The following is a 24,110-nucleotide window of genomic DNA, read 5'->3' as shown; positions in this document are numbered from 1 at the left end:
TTTGTCTCTCTAGAGTCACTGTTTCAAAATTTAGGCGAATTACATGTTCCATTTTAAAAATTGTAACTGTTGCAGAAAACATATACAGTACATTCTTAAAAGGATGCAAGGAAAATAACTAATTTATCAAAATTCACTCATAGTGTTCTTATGCCCTTGAAGAAACGAAGAAAATATTCTGTTCACTCACACTGCCATCTGGGTCAATTAGTTTCATGAACCCCAAAGGCTGATTTGGATGTGAACAACAGATAGAAAAAGCAGAAATGGGAATGACATATGCCTTCTGTTTCCCGTGCTTGTTTATATAATAGGGGTATGAACTGGGCCCAAGATTTCCATCATTCCCTGAGTTCCAACCCCAACCACCATTTGATAGGTGTTCCATGCAATATTTGGATCCTATGAATCCTCAAATATCTTTATACAAAAATTTATTTTAAGTATAAGATTTTGCATTTTTAAACTAAGAACATGCAGCTTATATGCTGCTTAAGTCATTGAGCATTTCACTGCATGCATAGCATACATGTGAATGCAAAAAAGCAAAGAAACCAACAGTACAGTAGGGTGGAACTGCTTTGTGGTGTTTCCGGTGCTATTTAGATGGTAACTTCCAGAGCGTGATGCTTGGGGAGTGCTCTTTGGTCCCAGGGAATCTTCAGTGTGTGTTTCCTCAGAGTTCGATTTTAACCCCTGTGCTGTTTAACATCTACAGTGGTACCTCTGGATATGTACACCTGTGGTTGCGTATCCTTCAGGATGCGAACGCGGCAAACCCAGAAGTATTTTTGCAAGTTTCACCGAGCGTGCATGTGCAAAAGTGCTCTACTGCACCACGCACATGCACAGAAGAGGCAGCTCCGGTTGTGAATTCCTCAGGATCTGACTGGAGCTCTGGAACGGATCCCGTGCGCAACCGGAAGTACCACTGTACATGAAATCGCTGAGTGGGGTTATCCGGAGGTTTGGAGTACATTGTCACACTGATGACATATAGCTCTAAGTCTCCTTTACATCTGCAGGTGAGGCAGTGGATGTGCTGGACCACTGTCTTGCTTGGATGAGTAAGGGACTGGATGGGAGCCAACAAACTGTAGCTCACTCCACGTAAGGCTAAGGCACTGTTAGTGGATGGTTCCCGAGAGCAGATGAATGGGAGGCTGCTTGCTCTTGAAGGAGCTACACTCCCTCTGAAGGAGCAGGTACTTCTTGGGGCTACTTCTGGATCTTTTGCTGTCTCTCGAGGCTCAGGTGGCCTCAGTGCCTTCCATCAACTTCGGCTGGTGGCCCAGCTGCACCCTTAACTGGACAAGAATAGCCTAACTTCTGTTTATGCTGTGGTATCCTCCAGGTTTGATTACTGCAAAGTGTTACACATAAGGAAGCCAATGGAGATGGTTCAGAAACTTCAGCTGGTGCAGAAATCAGAGACCAGGTTGCTCACTGTGGCAATGTGGTTTGAGCATATTACACCAATTCTGGACTGACTGCACTGATTGCCAATCAGTTTCCATGCCCAATTCAAAGCACTAGGTTTGACCTATAAAGCCTTAAATGGCTCAGGACAACAATATCTCAAGGACCGCCTCTCCCCATATGAATCAACCCAGACCCTGTTATCATCATCTGAGGCCCTTTCTTTGAGTGTCTCCTCGATGAGATGCCTGGCAACATGAAACCTTTTCTGCGGTGGCTCCACTTGTGGAATGCTCTCTGTAGGGAGGCTTGCCTGGCGTCAATGTTCCCCTTCAACCAGGCCTTCGGCTGATTGACATCCTATCCTTTTAAATGTGTTTGAAAGGATATTGGTTTCTGCTTGTTCTTGTTTTTTGTGTATTTTTTTAATCTTTTATTTTTATGCTGTGAACCATCCTGAGTCCTTCAGATGAAGGGCAGTATACAGATTTAATAAATAAAAACAAATGCATTAGTGATGTCTCCAATTAGGAATTTGGTACTTCTGACTAAATACTCAGGGTTATGGTATCAGTCTTCGTTACTAGCATTATTCTTTTCTACTGAAATATTTAATATGAAATATCTTAATTTTGTTGTTTACCAATTATCAGGGCAGAGTAGCACTGAAATCACTGTTTGTAGAGGTTATTTACCTTCTCCATGGGCTGCGACTCTGGGACAACTCTGAATCACTATCCTTGGAAGCTGGGGAAACTTTATAGGTGTAAAACACATCTTCTGTTTCAGTTATATAGGAAATCTCATTTGCAAGGTTATCTACAGATGAGTGTCGTGGTTTACGAATCTCATGACGTAATCTAGGACTTCGCCTTAAAAGAGGTAGGATTCAGAAGTTAGTTGTGATAGTATCTTTCTTAAACTTTTTTAAAATATGAGAAGCTTAATATATTATAACACACACTCAGAGGCTACAATTATTTTATCACTTGTTTAATAATATTTTTAAATTCAAAGCCCATTTATTCCAAGTAGACATGAGCTATAACATGCAGAACGGACCACAGACAAAACCTATATAGAAGAAATGTGTTTACTCATTAATAAATGCTATTGTGTTCAATGAGGCTTACACGCAGATTAGCATACACAGAATTGCAATCTAAGCACAATTTTCTACTTTTAAGTAGAAAAACAGAATGTGAAATTCTGTTTAACTTCAAGCAAGTATCACAACTACTTAGGATAGGCTCCTCCTTCTAGAGTCAGGAAGTCAGTCTTTATATTTTAGAATTGTGGGAGAAAGAACCCCTCCACTACTTCCTCACATATTGACGCTGTTGAATCAAAAGCCATATCCGACAACCAAGCACTGAGTATTGGAAATAATTGCAGTAACATTTTGAAATACACCAGTAGCTATTTTGAATCTTTATTATTCATCTTTAAGAGAGATCTTAATCACATCAAAAATAAATTTTGACATAAATAAAACTTTGCCTTGTGCTCATGTCCCTTCCCATTTTATGGAAGATAAAAAAGATAATTCTTACCAGTTTGGGGTAACTGGAGGAGACCGAGAAGGAAGACTTTTGGTCTCTAGGTGTTCAGCTGACAAAGATCTCCTCATAGCTGCATTCCAAATCATACCACCTATTACTTTTTTGCAGTAATGATTGTTAGAAGATCTGAAATAAAACAACATACTTTAGACAAAGTACTTTGTGCATAATAAATCTTTATTTTAGGTGCAGAAAGAGGAAATTCTTACTGGAAATTCATGTTCTCTAAACTCCCAGAGGACATTTTAATTCTTCAGGAAGCTCTCTGCCCTTAGCTCATTGAGCAGAGCCAATGACTTGTACTGCCTCCTCCACAGAGAAGGATGCCTCTGCCCTCCCAGATCAGACTGGAAAAACAGAAAGATCCCTTCCACTTAAAACTATATCTCTATAAAAAATTAATGAAATCATTAGAAATCAGCACTGCCACAGAAACATCCAGCAGCAGAACTTTGATGATGCTTTGTGGAAGCAAGCAGAGCTGTATTTAACCAAACAATTAAGCAGATTGCCTCTAGCTCAGGGGTCGGCAACCTAAGGCCCATGGGCCAGAAGCGGCCCACAGAGGCCGTTTAACCGGCCCACAAGCCGCCCCCGAACCAAGCCGCCTGCTCAGCGAGTCCCCATGCACTGCGCTAAACTGTCACAGCGTGGTGCAGCAACTCTCTTCCACGGCCCAGAAAATCGCTTCTGCAGATGCCGGAAATCACGTCTGCGCATGTCTGCGGTGCCGGAAATCACTACTGTGCAGGTGCGATTTCTGGCACCATGGACATGCGCAGACGCGATTTCCGGTGTTACACTGCGCCGGCCCGGCCCACGGAGGATCTCCGCGGGAGTGATCCAGCCCATGCCTGGTAAGCCTTGCCGATGTCCCAACTGGCCTTTCAAATCCTGATGAAGGACTCAGGAAAATGTACTTTGTTAAGAGGTCGCCCTGCAGAAACACCCCTTTAGTTCTTTTGGATATTGACAGACTTTGTACTTTTCCTTCCAGCTTGTTCTCCATGAGCAGCAGCATGCAACATGTCTTGGATTGATTGACTGGAAACAGCCTGGATGTAAAGTAACCTGTCAATGTCTGCCAACTCTCCCTTCAAAAGCTAATCCTCCTCTGTGATCAGACTCCAGAGAAGTTTGTGACCTGGCTTGTGGTAGCTGGGAAACAATATTATTTATACTAAGGAGAATTCTCACCAGCACCAGAACTAGGAATCGCTACTGTATTGGCCAAACTGAGGTTTATAACAAGGAAAACTACCAACTCCGCAGCTTCTGGGAAACTGAGTAAAGAGAGAAAAGAAGAAAAATCTAGTTCACACTCTGAAGAGCAACGCATTAAACAGAAGTTCTTTAGAATGCTGCTGCGGTGGAAGTCAAAAAGTTGCGGGAGAGAAAGTGGGAGCTACACCCCTTTACTGCATGCACTCAGAAGGGGGACGGGCTTCCCTTCAAAATGCTCATCTTTCTGCCAAAAGTTCTGATTGCAGCTCTACAAGAGAACAGAACCTGTAATGCGGAACTGCACAGAGAACATCAAGAACATCAAGTTTCATTAAACTAGTTGTCGGACACATGCCAAATATAGTCCAGGCTAGCCCTTGCTGTGTTCCACACTATCAGTTATTTTAAAGTTCATTTCTTTGTTTCCTTAGAATTGACCCATTCCAATTTTAACAGACTCCCCTGGCTTCCCTGTGGGACAATTTCCAGGCTTCTAGTGATGTGCTGGGAAGTCAACCAAAAATTTACAAAATCAGCCTTAAATTATTCACAAAACTGTTTTAAGTATTAAGTATTAAGTATTATATATGTAAACGGCATATATATGTAGACAGCGCTGGCCCCCGGCCTCTTGAGTGAGATGGGCGCACAACCCCAGAGTGTGTCAAGACTGGCCCGTACGGGCAGGGGTACCTTTACCTTTATGTAAATGGGTTTCAGAATTACATTCAGAAGTTTTCTGTTTAGGAGCTCATACTCACTTGGTTGGTGTTCTAGAACTCGTGGTCCAATAATGGGAAAGTAACTTCTCATGAGGTAGCATCTTCTTTGCCTGGAAAAATGTGTGAAGCTCCACACAAGATTTCCACAGGTTTTTGCATGCTCGGTAGTTTAGCATATTGAAGGCAACTATGTGTTCCCTGGATTCATTCTGTAACAATAAAATATGTATCGGAATTATTCTAATTATTCTAATCAATAATTAGAATATGTACAAAGTATTGTGGTAAGAGGTTACTACAGCAAGAGATTACCACAGGACAGACAACAGAAGTTAGGCTATCCCTGTCCAGATAGGGGCACAGCTGGGCCACCAGCCGAAGCTGACAGAAGTCACCTGTGCCACTGAGGCCACCTGAGCTTCAGAAATACCCCCAAGCTACATACCTACTCCTTCAAAGGGAGTATACCTCCATCAAGAGCAGACACCCTCCCATCCACTCAGTCTAGAGAAGCAAACACTATCTTATCTGGACTGAGCTTCAGTTTGTTGGCTCTCATCCCTTGGCCTTGTGAGCTTACTGGAGCAGCTGGTTAGCCTCTGATGAAGTTACACAAAGTTTGGGCGTTCCTGGGGACCACTGTCTTACAAGAATTTTATGTACAAGGCAAGACCAATTTGTAAATGTTAACACTGAAACGGAAATATATTATGTATTTTCAGCTTTGACTTAAAGTAGAATTTACAGATGCAAATACAGATGTATGGTTACATGTTCCCGGTGCTTAGCAGTACTGGGTAATAGCTGCTTTCCACATGTACAGACTGTGGGGTAGTTACAAATAAGCTGTACTACAAATGTTGCAATTCTCCCTTTTGCTGCAAGATGGCCTCATAATACTCTTTGCTTGCAACAGAAAAACAATTCTGCCAACATATATCTGTGGTAACAGTGTCAATATTGTCAGATTTGTACAAGCTTTTGTAGATACATATACAAAATGTATATATTTCAATAGGTTCCAAATATTCTCCCAGCTCTCCCCTTCCCCTTTCCATGGATTGCCCTGAGCGATTTATAATGATTTGAGGTAGAGGGCCAGAAAAATTGGACAGAGGAAAATGGTAGCAAACTCTTCTGAACAATTATAGCTTGGTCTGCCAAAGGAAGTACTGAAATAAAATGAACGTGGACAGACTGAATAAAACTGCAGAAATTATAAGTTTGTTTTTTTGTAAATAAAGGCAGAGTTATTGAACCCATCAGTCAATGAGACAGCAAGCAATGCTTAAGGTTAACATTCTTCACTATGAAGAAATCTGGTCCATCTGCCACTTTGTAGGACATGCCATATTGGCTTTAATTTAAAGCTGCTTTTGTAACGCTTTTCTACAAAGCAGAAATCTGCAGCATGATCTCCAGTAGACACCAGACACTTACTTGTAAAAGAAAATATGTATTTGGCTACAAATCTCTAGGGACATCAGCAGAGAATTTGTATGGATCAGATTTAGAAATAAACCACATGAAAAATTTCTAAAGCGTTTATTGCTATATTCCACATGCTTTCACTCTAAGGGCTTCTCCAGATATTCTTTTCATTGCACATCCTTAATGATGTGTGCTCCTGATGCTATGGGGGCAGCTATACGTAATTCCACTTTATATAAATATGTGTTGGGGGCAGTGTTTCATACTGCTTCATTTCCAATCAATGCATATCCTGCAACAGCCTGCTGAAATAGCATAACTTTTCATGCCACAAATATATGGGGGAGTGAGGGGTACTGGCTGGCTTTTGTTATGCTATAGGCCCCTATGGCTCTTCAGGACAGCAATACTGCAGTAGCATTAGGGAAGCATTGGACAACCACCATTAAAGCAGAACAAATCAGCTATCAATGAACTATTATTATGTCAATAATGTCTGGCCACCAAGCTTAGGGAGTCAGGAAACTTATTTGGCTTAAGTCGGTACAAAAATCAAACCAGAGCCTTCCAACCAAATTATGCAAGTCCAGGCTTCAGGCAATGACACTATACAGAAGCAGTTAACCATGAAGTCCAAAACACTGCAATTAGGGACCCAGGATTTCCAGAAAAGAGCACACCAAATTTAAGTGAGGTGTTTTATTTACAGTGCATAAAAATACAAGTCAGAATAAAACAACAAACCTAGCTGATCTAGCCTGCAAGGTACATGGCCCCACACAACAGGAACAAGCAGCACAGTGTGAAGCATAGAATAAAGGAATAACCCAAGAAACTGGCCCAGCAACTGACCCAGAGATTCCCAGCTAATTAGAAGCTCTGATAGCTAGAACCTTGAATTCATGTGTTCCCACAGAGGCACAGTTGCTGTTAATTAAGCAGACCACCATGCTGACTTGATCAAATTAATGATCAGATCTTATTACATCTTTTCTTCGAATGAAAAAACAGGTGCAGGGCACAGGGTGGGAAGAAAATCTCTGATCAAGTATTCCGTCCAAACATCAATCGCCTCTACAGCAATTAGCTTCACATATCATCAATGTATTATGAAATATACACCATAAGAAGGATCTCTGTACACCTTGTTTTCCAACTCATAGACATGGCCTTTAATTCATTGCTTCATCTTGTGGCAAGATTGGAGGTTAATTGTAAAAAAGTCTAGGGGTGGGGTGGCTGGGAGAAACAAACTATACTCACATGTTTCTGTCGCTGCTGGATAAAGAACTTCTTTCGTTTAAACGAAATTTTTATTATGTTCACCCTGAAAAGGAACAAGTTATACTATATCATACTCTAAAAACACAACACAATCAAAACAAACATTGATAGAAAATACAGGTACAATAATGCACATCAGACTCAATGCTTGGATTGTAAATTAAGTTAGCTTAGAAGGTTCACATAAGGGAAGTTTCCTTTCTCCCCTTCCCTCTCAAGCCTTTCTGGAGAATCGAGAGGCCCTCCTGAACCATGTGGGATGTTGCTGGGGAAGGGGAAATTACCTCCACCCCAGTCAGCAGCCCCACACCTTGTCACACTATTCAGAAGGGCTCCATTATATCTAAAACAGGAACTAAAATCTAAGTAACTACCGTATTTTTCGCCCTATAGGACGCACTTTTTCCCCTCCAAAAATGGAGGGGAAATGTTTGTGCGTCCTATGGGGCGAATGCAGGCTTTCGCTGAAGCCTGGAGGGCGAGAGGGCTTGCGGAGAGCTGCCTCTATCCCGAAGCCTGGGGCGCGCTGAACAGTCACGCCCCGGGCTTCGGGTAGCTCTCCGCAAGCCGTGGGAGGGCTCCCACGGCTTGCAGAGAGCAGCCTATTCTGGGGGCTGGGGAAGCTCGGGCTTCCCCCGCCCCAGCCCAGCGCCTGGGGGGGGGGAATATTTTTTCCCCTTTATTTCCCCCCCAAAAAACTAGGTGTGCCCTATGAGGCGGTGCACCCTATGGGGCGAAAAATACGGTAGCTATAATTAACTAAAACATTCTCATTTCTCAGAAAATCATTATCACTACCATAAGCTTGAAGCAAAATTTGAAATGAAAGGGAGAGGCTACATTCAAAAGTGCTTTCCTGTGCAATCCACTCAAGCAATATCCTTACAATTTGTAGGTAAGCAATAAAAATGTTAGTTACTTTCAAATTTTGCATGGAAATAAAATAGAGGTAATTACACACTAAAGGTATTGGGTGCAGTCCACAATTTCACAACACAAACAATTGTTTCTAGGAAACAGGATTGGATCGGATTGCACAATTCCTGACAAGACTCCTACGCTCTGCTCTAACAAGCCTCATCCATCAAAACCAGCTGACAATACTGTCAAGCAAGCTTGGACTACATGCCCATCAAAAGACAGACCTGAGTCTAGGAACAACCATTCTTTGCATTCCTCAATCTAAAAGGTTGCTGTGCACATCCATGGCTTACAGGTGTGGCACATTCCATTATAATGGGCTGTCCACAGAAGTACTAACAAGCTTCCTATTGCAATCAGTATGAATGCCTGAGGAATTTGGTATTTGTGAATTCCAATGCAAACTGACCTGATCTGCACACTGGAGATGACATGCAGATTAAAACGTAATTATACTTTGGATTTTGCACTTCTCTGAATTTTGTGGCACAATTTTATTTTTAATCACAGATTAATGGGAAAGAATTGGTTTATGAATGAACACAAAGAAAATTGACATGAAAAATAAACATGATTATGTAGCCCACCGGGACGCGGATGGCGCTGTGGTCTAAACCACAGAGCCTAGGGCTTGCTGATCAGAAGGTCGGTGGTTTGATTCCCCGCAACGGGGTGAGTTCCTGTTGCTCGGTCCCTGCTTCTGCCAACCTAGCAGTTTGAAAGCACGTCAAAGTGCAAGTAGATAAATAGGTACTGCTCCGGCGGGAAGGTAAACAGCATTTCCATGCGCTGCTCTGGTTTGCCAAAAGCAGCTTAGTTATGCTGGCCACATGACCCGGAAGCTGTACGCCAGCTCCCTCGGCCAATAAAGTGAAATGAGCGTCGCAACCCCCGAGTTGTCCGCGATTGGACCTAATGGCCAGGGGTCCCTTTACCCTTTATGTACCCCAGCAATCATGATTTTTTCTGTTCTTGCAACTGGTAAGGCTTTTTATTTATTTTATTATTTTATTTTATTTCAAAATTAATAATTTCAGTCCAACGTAGGGCCTTTATGTTAGCCCAATTGAATATTTCCCCCTCAACTTTTATCAAGGGCAGATATTTAAACATTTTATTTACAGCTGATTTGATGTTTCGTTTTTTAATGTCCCTTAATCTGGTTTGAATATTGTGATATATATATTGCTCACTTGAATTATACAAGAGTTTCAAGTCAATAACATTAGATCTAACACAATAACTATTTGCTCCAGAGGTATCAAAGTGGATGTATCTTCTCCAAATTGATTTGGGGTTTTGCAGAACACCTTCAAGGTTTAATGTGAGTCAGCAATTACTTGGGGTCTGGTTCAGAAATTATCTCCCTGCTGTCAAAATAAATGTATCTGGGGGGAAACGAAAGCAAGCCTTAAGTTCTAACACTGATTTTGTTTCTCAGAGTCACCAAGTTTCAATGTTCAAACAACACTGGATTCCCAGTTCAGTTGGTCACTGCCGTCTGTGGGGACAAGAACGATGGAGAAGCACCTGAGATCAAAAACCCAACTCCTGATTTCTCTCTAGGTATAATAGGGGGAAATTTATAACCTGAACAAAAGTATTAAGTAATAATGATATTAAAGAGAATGCCTGAGCATTTGCAGAGCAGCTCAGCTCAGAAACAAACAATAGGAAGGGGCGAAGCTCAGGGGTAAACAACAACCTTTGCATGCACAAGATCCAAAACACACGACAGTAGAATATCCAACTAAAAATGATTTCAGATAGTGAGGCTGATAAAGATGTCACAGTAGAAAATAAATGAGACTAGATAGACCAGTGATGTGACTCAGTAAGAAGCAACTTCACATGTAACCATGGCTCAGTTCCACACACCAAGCATTAGAGGGCTGGATTTCTAAATAGACTTCAATCTCAACACCTTCCATCTTCAGTAGTGGTCTTTATGGGTATTATTTAAAAATGAGAGATTTGTTATTTTCATGTTCAGTCTTAAAACTTTATACACCCACCCACACCCCAAGTATCTTACCAAGGATAGAAGCTTGTGCAAATGAGTTTCCTATATACAGCAATACCTCCTGAAGCAATTCCAATCATAAGATCAAGATTATGAAGATCCTAAAAGTAAGAACCACAGGAAAAACTGGTAAATTAAAGCACTAAGAATCCTATTCTACAAATGGATACATTGAAGTGTGACTCTGAATTTCTCTCTGTGTGATAGGGGATAAAGAACTGGATGTCTTACATAAAAAGGAGCTGACCAATTTCTGTATTTGGGAGAAACAACCCAGACTTGCTTAATTAAAACACACAAATACCAGATATGCCAGAGTTTTTGCATGCTGTTATTACTGTGAGTATGCATTGTAGCTTAGATGTCAGTGGGTGCTGGTTATGATGCCATTTACTGGAGTTGAAATCCAAAGAAATGGATGACTATGTCTGCATATGGAAGGAAAGTTAAAGTTGGTGTTTCCTCAAACAGGAATTCTTCACCACATAGCAACCCCAAATTTAAAACTGAAAGGACTTTCAAAAACAGTTGGCAATATGGTGAGGACTGGGAGGGTGTGTTTCCCCAGAAACATGCATACATACACACACGTCACAAAAATCCTGCTGAGCACCCAATTCCAAGGCAGCCCATACTATGCAAGTAAACATTTCAGTGTAAAACTGTAGCTTAACTGAAGCTTTCTATAGAAGCAACTGACTCATGCCACCGAGAATGCTTCTTGCAATGTCAATTATAAATAAAAAAGGCAGAAGAATATATTAAAATCTCAGGTGAGAATTGGCAATATTGCAAGTTTTTATCAAATCCATATTTTAACATGGTTAAAAGTAAAGGACAACAAGTCCTGCTTAAGAAACTAAGTTATAAAGGTGTATAAGAAATAGAAGTTTTTTATGCTTAGCTGCTTTAGGTGCAAAAAAGAGCATTTTCCTCTATCTTAGCTATTTTAATATTAAGGTATGTATGATTTTAAAAAAAATAAGTTTAAGTACAAGTTGCTCTAAATATAAAAAAGAACTGTAAACATACTCTACCACTGTGTAATTCTACTCCATAGAATTCAAGTGTTCTTGCTATATTAATGTAGCAGGACTCTGCTTCTGACTGACTGAGGCCCCTAGGGGAAAAAACCAATAAGGTATTAAAGGCAATAAAATCCTAATTGGAAAGTAATTTATCTATAACAGAAACTTTAAGTACCATTATGAAAATCAATTCAAGGTACACATTCAAAGAAAAATATGAACTCTTTTTCCACCTTTCAATCATGGGGTAATCTCATGATGGATTCACCTACAGTCATTATGTAGAAATACATCTACAGTTTAAGTTTCTATTACTGGGGGCAGATCTATGTACCTCCAAAAATCAAAGGACTTGTTTCCCATATAATGAAACTGAGTGTTAGTATTGTCATACAATGAGATGCACTCCTATTTTGAAGCAGAAATAGAGTAGTAAATTAGCAGCCAAAACTTTTAGGAAAACTCAAAATTTCCAGAATTTTTGGTACCTATTCTCTCCGGTGTGTAAGTAGAACCAATGTCACTTAATAGTCATCAGTTCACCCAGCACATCTGGGTATCTCATGCATACAGGTTTGGGGCTGCCAAATTTCTAAAAAATATAAAAATCCCCACATTTGGAACCATTTTTATTAATGTGTCTTATAGTCCAAGAACTAACATATCTTTGCCAATTACTGGGAGCCTACAGTATGAAGTCTGAATATACAATATGCTGTGAATTAATAATCTGAATCACATTTAAATTCTATACTTCATGCAAATTATCCATTTATGTATATATCACAATACAGTGGTACCTCGGGTTAAGAACTTAATTCGTTATGGAGGTCTGTTCTTAACCTGAAACTGTTCTTAATCTGAAGCACTACTTTAGCTAATGGGGCCTCCCGCTGCCGTTGCACGATTTCTGTTCTCATCCTGAAGCAAAGTTCTTAACCCGAGGTAATATTTCTGGGTTAGTGGAGTCTGTAACCTGAAGCGTATGTAACCCAAGGTACCACTGTATATATTACTATTTCAGAAAACAATACCTGTGCTGTTCATGCAGCGATTCAACTTTGGTTGTGAAATCTTGATTTTGCTCTGGAATAAAGCAATACTCTGAAAGGTATCCTGGAAGATGGGTGGAACCATTGTAGTCTCCAAGCTGAGCTTTTTTGGGGTAGGTGGGTGGGTGGCGGGATGAGAAATAAAAGAACACACATGATAATTGTTTTCTTAATGCAAATGCAAAGGTGCTTAACAAAATCTTACTCTACACAAATGGCACAATGAATAATGTCACGTAACTCCTACAGAAGTTCCTAATATTGCTCCACTTTCTTCCATTGTGATATGTGAGAAAATACAGCTAGGAATAGCATGCCAACGCAATACTTGGTTCAAGATATGACTAAGGGTCAGAGACAGGAAGTATACCTAAAATCAAAGGTAATGAACAGTCCTAAATGTAAACAAAGAGCAGAGATTTTATGGATTGGCAGACACCGATTTCTAAGTAAGAGTCATAGATTTAACAGTTTAGGCCCTCTATTATGTTACCTAGTTTAATAAAAGGTTAATTTTCACTATTTCATAAAATCAGCCTTTTCAATGTATATTTTATATAAAAATGCTTGATACCTTTGATGATAAAGCAGCATACAAATTATGTTAAACTGAATTTAAATTAACTGAATTTAAAAGTTGCATTTAAAATTGAACTCAAAAGAGCCCTATCATTAGGAATTAAAAACCTAGTTCAATCTGCTGCTGGTCCTAGATTTCCACAGAATATCCAGTTGTTTGTAGTAATCCTCTATGTCACAGATCTGTAAAGTTCCCACCATGAAACGATCAAACCAGTTGAGATCCCACTCATATTTAGGATTGGAGGTTCCTTCTGGCTTTAAAACCAGTTGAGAATTATTCTGCTTTGATTGTCAAATGCAGGAAGTATCATGTTTTAAGACAACTGGAACAAGCAGGGAGAAAATTATGGAGCCAAAACATGTGGAACTGAGAAGAGGACATTCTGTATTCCCCCTGCCCTTTGAAAAAAGAAGGTACAGTAAGCCCACAACATATTTGGGGGTTGTGTTCCAGGGATGATGCCTGAAACCATAATCACATACTGTGGTACCTCGGGTTACATACACTTCAGGTTACATACGCTTCAGGTTACAGACTCTGCTAACCCAGAAATAGTGCTTCAAGTTAAGAACTTTGCTTCAGGATGAGAACAGAAATCAGGCGGTGGCGGCGTGGCGGCAGCAGGAGGCCCCATTAGCTAAAGTGGTACCTCAGGTTAAGAACAGTTTCAGGTTAAGAACGGACCTCCGGAACGAATTAAGTACTTAACCCGAGGTACCACTGTATTAGTTAAAACACATTCATAAATGAATGTATGTATGTTTACTGAAAATCAATTAAAATTTAATTTGCAAAAAACAACAACAAAAAAACCACACATTGGCTCCAAAGTCTTTTTTCCTGGACTTAGCTGCCCCCTTTTTAATTTTTTTAAAACTTTTCTCAAGCGCATAAAGTTGAATACACACAAGTTAAATCTGTGTAAGTTGAGGGGTTACTGTACTGTATTTCAAGTGTGGCCTTATATTTAAATATTAAATATTATTTAAATGTTTAAATAATAATGGCTTAATGTACTTTTATATTTAAATATTCTCATATGAACTGAAATATGCTCTGAACTGGTTAGTGAACCTTTAGAGGCCTCAACTGGAACCAAACTGGAATAACCTCAGTTGCAACTGAAACTAAACTGAACTATTTTCTGTTTTCCATCCTGTCAGTCATATTCCATCTTTCTGCACTCCCATCTCCACCCTGCAGAAGTTCTTAGAGGCAGCACAACACTGATAGAGGTGGCAACTACTATGATTTGTCAATCCAGACAGCACAGAAATTGTCCTGAGCAGCAACTCCAACTGTTCCAAACAACTAAAGGTCCTCAACATTATGTGAATAGGCATTCATAACCTCTCTGAAATAGGAACTGTTAACTCTTGATAAAGTCTCTACATAGCTAGCTTTCTGAATCAATGGCAACTACTGTAACTTTAAAAACAGAACCAAGGCTGTACAGTATAAACATTTACTTGGCTAATAATGTTCCTTGTATATGCTGTTAGTGCAGAGACTGCTGAAATTTGATAGCAGGTCAAATGGATCATGCTAACAAGTTTAGACACAACGTTGAATAGTTAATCATTAACTTGAATAAAGTTTGCTTAACATTAACACTTTCCAAGCAAGGTAAATGGAAAATCTCCCACATACCATTTTTTAATTTTGGAGTCAACATTGGCACCAGCTGGTTAGCTCAGCTGGTTAGAGTGTGGTGCTGCAACACAAAGGTTGCAGGTTCGATCCCCATATGGGGCAGTTTCATATTCCTGCAATGCAGGGTCCCTTCCAGCCCTACAATTCTATGAATCTTGTGCAGAGGACTGCACTCTAGGTGACCTTAAGAAAACCCTCTCTCTCTCTCTCTCTCTCTCTCTGCCTCTATGCTAAAACCATCAAACTTGTATTACTGATAAGCAAATTTGAATTACATTGACTATGCAGGTGGTGGGGCCTAATTAAACCCACTAGGCCTCTGAGATGGGACAGACAAGCCTTTTTGGACTAAGTATGCTCACCTTTCCCAATACTGACATTGTATATGACAACAGTTGCAGGAAAGTGTGCTCCCTATTCTTCCTTCACAGCCCAAAAATTGTGGTGGCGGCATTTTTTTGGATATCTTATTAATAAGACCTTTTTCTGTCACCCTGCACAATAAGTGAAGCAAGTGTTAGAAACAATGAACCAAGGAACTTCCTTGGGTGAACTACAAGGGACCTCATGCAGGCTGTATATTCTATCTATCTTATAGCAAGATTTTGGTGAAGAAATGATATAAGAGAGGTTGCATTGCAAATCAGACAGAACTTTGTTTCCATAATTTTAAAGTTATATTACCAACATATAACCAGAGATGATAGGCACCAGGCATTTCCTGAATACAACAGAACCTGAAATCAACTATAGCCCATGTCCATTAAAGCTTTCATGACATATTTCTTCACAAGACACATGTTTGAAATCCTTCAAATGTGTTATATTAAGCTAAATACTGCTCAAAGAGCAGTCTTATGGCACCTCAGAGATGGAAAGAATTATTGTTGTGAAAACTCATGGACCAGAGACCCACTTCAAGTGAATGTGAAAATCTAAAAACTGCAAACAATGAACCAAATAGGAATGAAATGCAAGATGTGCAGTTTCTGACAATTCTATGTAAGTTTAAAGATATACAAGATAAGCAGAATGACCATTCACAACAGTAGTAATAGGTGGTAACACAATTTCCCTATTTATGTAGAGGAAACCACCGGATTATATCCAACTACAACTTTGACTTACAGAAAGAAAGCCTATGTCCACAAAACAGGGCACCTGAGTATTACTGATCCCCCACTCCCAGTGCAAATTCCAATATCCTTCAAAAATCTGCTCCTGAGAGTTAAAGGACCCTACAAAGCTGCATGGACATGGCAGAAGGCTGTAGTAGAAGGAAAGACAAAAATTGGGTGTCCCACATTGCATAAACTGATCATTTTCCACTAATGCAAAGCTGCCATCACTGGATGCATCCCACTGTCTTGAATAAATAATTTTAATTTTAATTATTGAAGAACTATAACTTTCAGATCAGCAGTAACATCTCCAAGGAAGCTGTATTTTTCCTTCACTCCCCCCTCTTCTTTTTTTGTTAGATATTTTCTCACTATCATTTATATAAACACAATCTTACTTAGATAGCAGAAATGCTTTACCACCAAACCTGATCTGTTCAGGGAGAACTCCATTCTCAGACAAGCTTTGTAATATTTTCCAAGAATAAGAGCTAAAGATTCCAAAACAGTGATGAGCCTGTTACGAAACTAGCATATATGTGTGTGTGTGTGTGTGTGTTTGTGTGTGTGTATATGTGTGTGTGTGTGTGTGTGTGTGTGTGTGTGTGTGTGTGTATCTATCTGACTGGAGTACAGACCAATAGGGACCAAAGAAATAGTGAAATAGGACCAAATATTTTACTAATATACATCACAACTTACACTGAACTGCATATGATGCAAGTACCACAACTGAATTAACAGGGCATAACAACCTGAAAGGAAAAATTGAAATATGTTGATAACATTCTGTCTGAACTATAGGTAAATGTCACAGCTCAAACATTATATGCCAATATATTTAGAATGCACTTACACATCCACCAAACATCACAAAATATCTATGGCAATTATTGTAATTTGTTATTAAAACTATGGTTTCTAGCTTTAAAACTATTACCCCTTCATCAGATCAAGGTGTTTTCATATACAAAAGCAATTTTATTTATTTTGTTTTTCTCCCGTATTTCATGCCTAAAGCACCTTTCAGGCAGCTGAGAGAGACAATACTGTGTGAATGCATCCACAATCTTTACAGCATACCTACCTGGAACACCAGCACATTGTAGTGACACATTTCACAACAACAACCTTAAAAATAGGTAATTATGTTTCACATTTGTTTTGGAAATCAAGAACAAATTTACACTTCTTAAAAACTGGGTAAAGCTATCCAACATATTGAAAATGAAAATTATGAACAGTCAGATGTACCAGTGAAACAGATCTGCTATTGTTTTACCGTCAACATACTAGAAATATTGAATAAAAGTTAACTTATGTTGTAGCTTCATAGGTCCACAAAAGACAACTCTCCCACACGCTGTGCCTATCACGCAAAGTTATTTTACATGAGTAACAGTGCCCTTTGAAGAATGCTTACTTAGGAGAAAATTTGCAATGGGTTAATGAACTTTACATAGTGCCCCCTTTAGCAACTCAGTTATAAGTCTTGTATTGTGAGGAGAATCAGAACTTACAGGGTTAAACAGTTCTGTGTGTCGCCCCTACCTACTGAGGTGTGGCTTATTCACATAGGGGAATGTTTTTTGTTCTTTGTGTGTGAGTTACTTTCCTTTTCCGCTGACAAACTGGGAGGATGTCTGCTCGATCTCCCGAATGATTTATTTTTGCTATGCTGTACATAAATTACAGCTTCTTTAGATTAGGAAGAAGCTGGCGTGTGGACTGTTACTTATTGCACCTACGCAAGGCACACACCGCTGCTGCAAAACTCTGCTTGGAGCCAGGGAGAAGGCCAAAGGCTCAGAGGCACAGGGAAGTGTGCTGGACGCAAATCTAACTCAATATGTATACCTTATGAAACTCAATTCCTACAGAAGCTTAAAGACACTAAATTTTTTGACATTCTTCCTCTTAACACAATGGAGAAGTTTTTTTCCCCTTTTAACTTGGAGTGTTTCAACAGCTAACCAGTCAAACTACTTTAATAAAGATTTCTTACCTTCCTTCCAAAATGTCAGCCTTCAATTGCAGAAAGAATAAATGTCTAAAAAACAAATTGAAAATAGTTCGTACATCTGACTAATCAAGCCTCTTGTGAATCTGTGTAATTTAAACATATATTTCCTAATTTACTTTGACACCCTATAAATATAGAGACAATTAAGATGATTATACACATAAATTAGAAGTTCAACATCTGAGCGTGTCCGTGAACTGTGACAATGCCTCCTGGTGGCATGGATTGTGGGTGGAAAGATAAGTGTATGTAGATACCTTGCTTTTTGTGTCTAGAATGTAGTCTACAGTACAAAAAACAGGAGTCAAATCTGTTGTTTACCCACTTTTTCCTCTGGCACTTCCCATCCTGGGCATATGGCCCTGGGAAGGTTGCCCATGACGAAATGTGGCCCTGAAACTAAAAAAAAGTTCCCTGATCTTAAAACACTAAAAATAACTAAGCTTATACTTCACAAATCCATAATTCTGTGTGGATCTATTTACCTCCAACAAATATTATTAATGCTCCACTAGAGCACATTCTCCTGAAGACAGGAGTGCCTGGCGTGCTCTGGTCCATGGGGTCACGAAGAGTCGGACATGACTAAATGACTAAACAACAGCAACAAAGAGCACATTCTATCATGCTAGAATGCTCACAATTTATATCCCCTATTGATAATAATAAACAATATATTCTTATACATTTTTGGAGCACTCTGCACTTCATGGTGCCATTGCAGTTAGATGGATATTGCTAAGGGGGCGTATTATTCCAGCATCCCTTAACTATTTAATCTTACAGGTTCTGCTAAAACCATTTTGTGGTTAGAGCAGAAGCAGCATTTTCCTACATTTGTGAGAAGGATTAATTATTACCTAAATTGAAAACCTAACTCCTGCAACATTTAAAACTAAGAAAAGGCATGCTGAATATAAACAGCTCTTGTCTAAATTGACACCGGATGACCAATACACACAGCATTTTGCTATTGTCGTATTTATCTACCGGTGCATATTCTGAGGTTCTTTAACAACAACTTTAAATTTACAATTATATCATACAGGTATGATAGAATAACAGATAATATCATACAGGTATGATAGAATGACAGATAAAAGACTGTAAACCTGGTGTTTTACTGAAAATACTAGGATATGTGAGATGTCAGCAGTTCTTAAAACATAACCACAGAACTTTTACCTGGTTTGATCCTGCTGCAGTGTGTTCGGATCAGGTATAAAAAACCTTACTCGAAAATGCAGGCTACAAGGGAAACCACCTAGAATATTTTACAAAATTAAAATCAGTGTACATGATTTCTTCATCTATTTTTATTTAGATTAATAAAAATATCATATACAATGACAAATGAAATTACCTTCTAAAACAAACTTAAACAAAAAGTCAATATGTCATTTATGTAAAACCTCAATTCACAGGAACACTTCAATAAAAATGTTAATGTAATTTGATTTTTAAAACCCCCGAAGGATTAGCTCCAGATTTAGTCATACTTAAGAGCAGACTCACTGAAATCACTGGGATCTAAGATAGTCATAAGTGCCAATAGCTTCAATCTGCATACTCTAACTACACAAATTGTACATTTTCTGGATTAACTCAAATAATTGTTCTTTCTAGAATAGAGTATAAATTGATTTTGAAGTTTAAAGGTCAAGAAATAATAATATGGAATGTAATTAAGTGCAAGATGTAATTACAAAAGAAAATTTGGTATAAAAATGATGAGAATTTAAGTATATTGTATAAGATCATAAAAATAAAACAAAAATTAAGCAGAAGTAATAAATATTTAAAGAACTGGAAAGGGAAGCTGAGGGAAGTCATGGGGAAGTTTTTTATTTTTTCTTTATATGACAAATGTCACATTGTGTTATTTGATTGAATAGTAAATTGTAAAATCCAATTAATTTTATAGCAAGGGCTCTGAGACGTATTTTGTTTTTATTAAATAACCAATAAAACTTATTTTTTAAAAATATATCAGATGACATTATAACATAAGAGGGTACAATTTTAACTATTCTCACGAAAGTGTGAGTTATTTCAGGCTCAAAGAGATCTTAAATCTGTACAATTATTATTTTTTTGTAAAAAAAATTACTCCAAAATCAATTAATTTTATAACCACAAAACACGCTCCTTATTTTTAAAACATAACAACTACGTGGTTAGTCCATTCTACAACAAAATTATGATACACCTGTTAGTTGTGGTTTGCACACTATGGCTTATCATAGTGGAATAAAATGACAAAAATTCACTTTGAATGGTCGGTGACCCTTTTCTGTGGCACTTAATACAATTTTTATAACTTATTCTGAAAGAGACCATATTAGCTTTATTTTGATACAAAAATAAGCCCAATCAGTTGAAAAATAAGCGAAACAGGAGGTTTTTTTCTAAACTCACACAGAAATTGCATTAGCCTAAATCGTGGGAAGACTGAAATTTTAAAAAAATTCTGCGTCCAATTTTGGACCAACAAATCTAAAAAAATTAATTTGAGGTTATCTCATAAAAAAATTTTTGAAGAAAATCTGAGACGAGAGAGCACGGTCAAACATTTAAATCAGGTGCTTTGGCATGGAATGACCCATGAGTCAACAGTCTGAAGCAACAACAAAAAAAGCTGCAGCAACAGAAGTATAGTATCCAGATCAAGGGAAGCAATGTTGTTGTCGTTTAGTCGTTTCCGACTCTTCGTGACCCCATGGACCAGAGCACGCCAGGCACTCCTGTCTTCCACTGCCTCTCACAGCAATAGTACCACTCTACTTTGCCTTAGACAGACCACACATGGTATACAGTTCTGGGCACCACATTTTAAGAATGATATTGACAAGCTGGAGCATGTGCAAAAGAGGTCAACCAAAAAGATCAAGGGTCTGGAGGCCAAGCCTTAAGACAAATGTTTGAGGGAGTTGGGTGTGTTTAGCCTGGAAAAGAGGAGACTGAGAGAAGAAATGATAGTCATCTTCTAATATCTTAAGAGCTGTCACATGGAACAAGCAGGCTTGTTTTCTCCTACTCCAGAAGTTGGGACACAAACCAATGGATTCATGTTACAAGGAAAGAGATTCTGACTAAACATCAGGAATATCTTTCTGACAGTAAGAGCTGTTAGACAGTGGAACGGACTCCCTTGTGAGGTTATGGGACTGCCTTCATTGGAGGTTTTTAAGCAAAGGTTGGGTGGCCACCTGTCATGGATGCTTTAGCAAGGGTTGAACTAGGTTGCTTCCAACTCTACAATTCTATATTTCTATTAACACTTTGAATAATGTGTACAGTTCTGGTCACCACACCTCAGCAAGGATAATACAGAACTGAAGTTCAGAAATACTAGACCAGAATTATTATGGGTCTGAAGCAACTACCCTATGGAGGAAAGGGGCTTTATTTTAGAGAAAAGGCAAAGTGGGGCATGAATTATGCAGCAAGTGGGAAAAGTGGACAGAGAGAATTTTTTTTTCTTCCTCTCTCATTATACTAGAATCCCGAGTCATATGAGATTTTAAAGCAAGAAATTTTAAAGCATTACCTTTTAGCTGTTTCCGAACAAGTTTACCAGATTCAAGCCATCTCTGCAAATATTTTAAAAAAAAAAGTTAGGAAGCTTTCTGACTGCATTTTTTTAAAAAAATCTTGAATATGAATATGTTTCCTTACTGTTGAATCTGCTGAGTCCTCACAGTGCTGCAAACCAAAATATTCCTTCTCTGTCACACCCAAGTGATTAAAGGCCAAATCCAACAACACCTGACCAGTATCTTGTTTCTGCAGAATAAAAGTAAAAGTATTTAGAAAGCTAATCTTAGCCACACAGAGTGCTTTAAAAATGTAGTTTCACTAACATTTACATATAAAAGTGAAATTACTACTAGGAATAAATGGAAGAACTGCTATCATTATTAAATTGAATGTCAAGCTCTCTTCATAAACAGTTTATAACTCAGCCGCAAACCAGAGCCTGCCCACTTTCTTACACCAGATTAACTAATTCTCAAACTTTTTTTTTTTACCTCTCCAGCAGTGTGCTTATGAACACTCCATTCACAAGATAATATTTTTTGCAGGACTGCCTGTATAGCTGAGCCTTCAAAATCCTGTTACATGAAAGGTTCTGGGCAACTGGGATGCCATATTTACTATGACAAGCTATGTAAATTTCCTTAGGACATCCCTAATTTCATTGGAGAAATCCTTTTAATATCCAGAGTTTGAGAACTTCTTAAAACTTTAAAAGATTAATGTAAGCACCATCCACCCTCTCTCCCTTGATGGGTGCCATGTCCTCTCAAGAGTGTTTTCTTGTGTAAATACAGATAATGGGACTCCAATATTGGAGATTCATCAGAATAAAACAACAAGATGTCAGACTTACCGTATGTTTATGTTTGTGGCATAAACAAAACAACTATTTCTAGGCTACAGCTGCCTTCATGAGGTGCATTCAGCAGACTGACAAACTGGGCTTAAATGTGCAGTCTTAAAAATGCCATAATATTCCTCCTAATATTCCATACCATTTCTCCTAAATAACGGGGTTTGGGGGAAGAGGGGAGGTCACAAACCTCTCCAAAGGAGCCTTCCAGTGCCTGATTATGTGAACAAGAAACCTGCATAGAGCTAGACACAGTTCAAAAATGAATATGTACCTGTATTACATATAAACAGAATTGTTTTTTTTTTGGGGGGGGGGGATGCTGTATACAAACACACCTCCTGTAAGCAGACCTATACAATCATTAGTTAGCAACCATCTCCTACATGAATACTATGTCTAAAGAATGTGCTTCTTTAAAAAAATTAAAAATCAACAGGTCAGCATTCAAATAGCCTGAGAGCATATCCAGATATCTTTTTAAATTTTAAGAAGGGAAAGGAAATAATGCTCCAACCAAGTACCAACCAAATATTTTATATCAAAAGAAATAACTTTCCACACTGCTCTGCCTCCGTTTCTGAAGCATTCTGGCGCTCAACAACTCATCTGATGTCCTAACAGTTCGACAGTAAGTGCTATCATGGGTCCCTTGTGACTCAGGTCCTGTTGCTAAGGATATGCCGCCAACTGCATCAGCACAACAGTACTGGTCCTCCAGCAGGAGTGCACTTGCAAGCACAGTCTTCTCACTTGAGTCAAGTTTCTGTCCCACTCTTCAACAGTTGAGCAGGAAGGGCATGTCAAGTGCTGGGACATCTCAGCTACTGATTTGGCTATTAATTTTAGAGCTCTGCTTATAGACTTAAGAACTGTGTACTAATGCTGAGACCATGCACTGACTTTTTGAACAAAGCTTGCAGGTTTCCTTGAGCTGAGAGTCCGAGTTTCGTGACTGAGGCTTGGAGCTACGACAAGTGCTTTAACTATGCATTGACTTCCAAGTGATGGTAAGGGCAGGGTTAACTCCATATCTAAGTACGAAAGCAGTACCTGGAAGTTGGGTTTGAGCACCCATCCTTATCAAGGAGTCCGGATAGCTTAGTTGGCTGGGGCGTGGTGCTGATAACACCAAGGTTGCAGGTTTGATCCCCATATGGGACAACTGCATTTTCCTGCATTGCAGGGGGCTGGGCTCAGTGATCCTCAGGGTCCCTTCCAACTCTACAATTCTATGATTCTAAGGATATATTGGTTTCTATATCAATGACATCGTCACAACTATGAAGGCCCTATATCAATCTGCCCCCTCCTTACAACAGCTCAAGATCCCCATATTACTCTATGCGGACGACATGGTGATACTGTCATTAACCAAGCTGGGCTTAAACAACACGCTCAGAGGGCTCATGACATATTGTGATACCAACTCCCTTAAAATTAATTTCGCCAAAACCAAAATTCTTACTTTTGGCACGAAAACTCGGAAGTCACTCTGGAATTTTGAGGGCCATTCTATTGAATATTGTTCAGCATTCAAGTATTTGGGTATCATTTTTCAGCATGGGCTTAGCTGGTCAGCTCACCTAAATACAACCATCCTGGCTGCCCGCAGAACCATCAAAGCCTTGGAGAAATTCTACTATGCAAAAGGCGGCCAGCTGGTTCCAC

The 24,110-nt window shown here is 39.0% G+C and overlaps 1 protein-coding gene across 7 annotated transcripts in view; it reads right to left on the bottom strand.

The window, feature by feature from the left end:
- The window catches only part of PTPN3 (protein tyrosine phosphatase non-receptor type 3), a 104,408-nt gene that overhangs the window by 22,325 nt on the left and 57,973 nt on the right, over positions 1-24,110 (bottom strand). For 4 of the 7 annotated variants that reach the window (XM_028701708.2, XM_028701706.2, XM_028701710.2 and 1 more), the window contains exons 3-14: positions 21,725-21,832; positions 21,597-21,639; positions 19,232-19,310; positions 18,029-18,073; positions 16,726-16,778; positions 12,649-12,769; positions 11,619-11,706; positions 10,599-10,687; positions 7,622-7,685; positions 4,967-5,136; positions 2,973-3,107; positions 2,115-2,291 (exon numbers count right to left, since the gene is read on the bottom strand). In XM_028701708.2, the coding sequence (XP_028557541.2) occupies positions 2,115-2,291; positions 2,973-3,107; positions 4,967-5,136; positions 7,622-7,685; positions 10,599-10,687; positions 11,619-11,706; positions 12,649-12,769; positions 16,726-16,778; positions 18,029-18,073; positions 19,232-19,310; positions 21,597-21,639; positions 21,725-21,832 (1,172 nt within the window). Of the gene's footprint in view, positions 1-2,114; positions 2,292-2,972; positions 3,108-4,966; positions 5,137-7,621; positions 7,686-10,598; positions 10,688-11,618; positions 11,707-12,648; positions 12,770-15,264; positions 15,380-16,725; positions 16,779-18,028; positions 18,074-19,231; positions 19,311-21,596; positions 21,640-21,724; positions 21,833-24,110 lie in introns of those variants that run through there. The other 3 variants (XM_077917664.1, XM_077917666.1, XM_077917665.1) reach the window with 3 other exon arrangements.

This window comes from Podarcis muralis, chromosome 13 (assembly GCF_964188315.1).
Source record: "Podarcis muralis chromosome 13, rPodMur119.hap1.1, whole genome shotgun sequence".
NCBI lineage: Eukaryota > Metazoa > Chordata > Lepidosauria > Squamata > Lacertidae > Podarcis > Podarcis muralis.
Note: the sequence above shows the minus strand (reverse complement) of the source record. Positions and strands in the feature narration are given on the sequence as shown.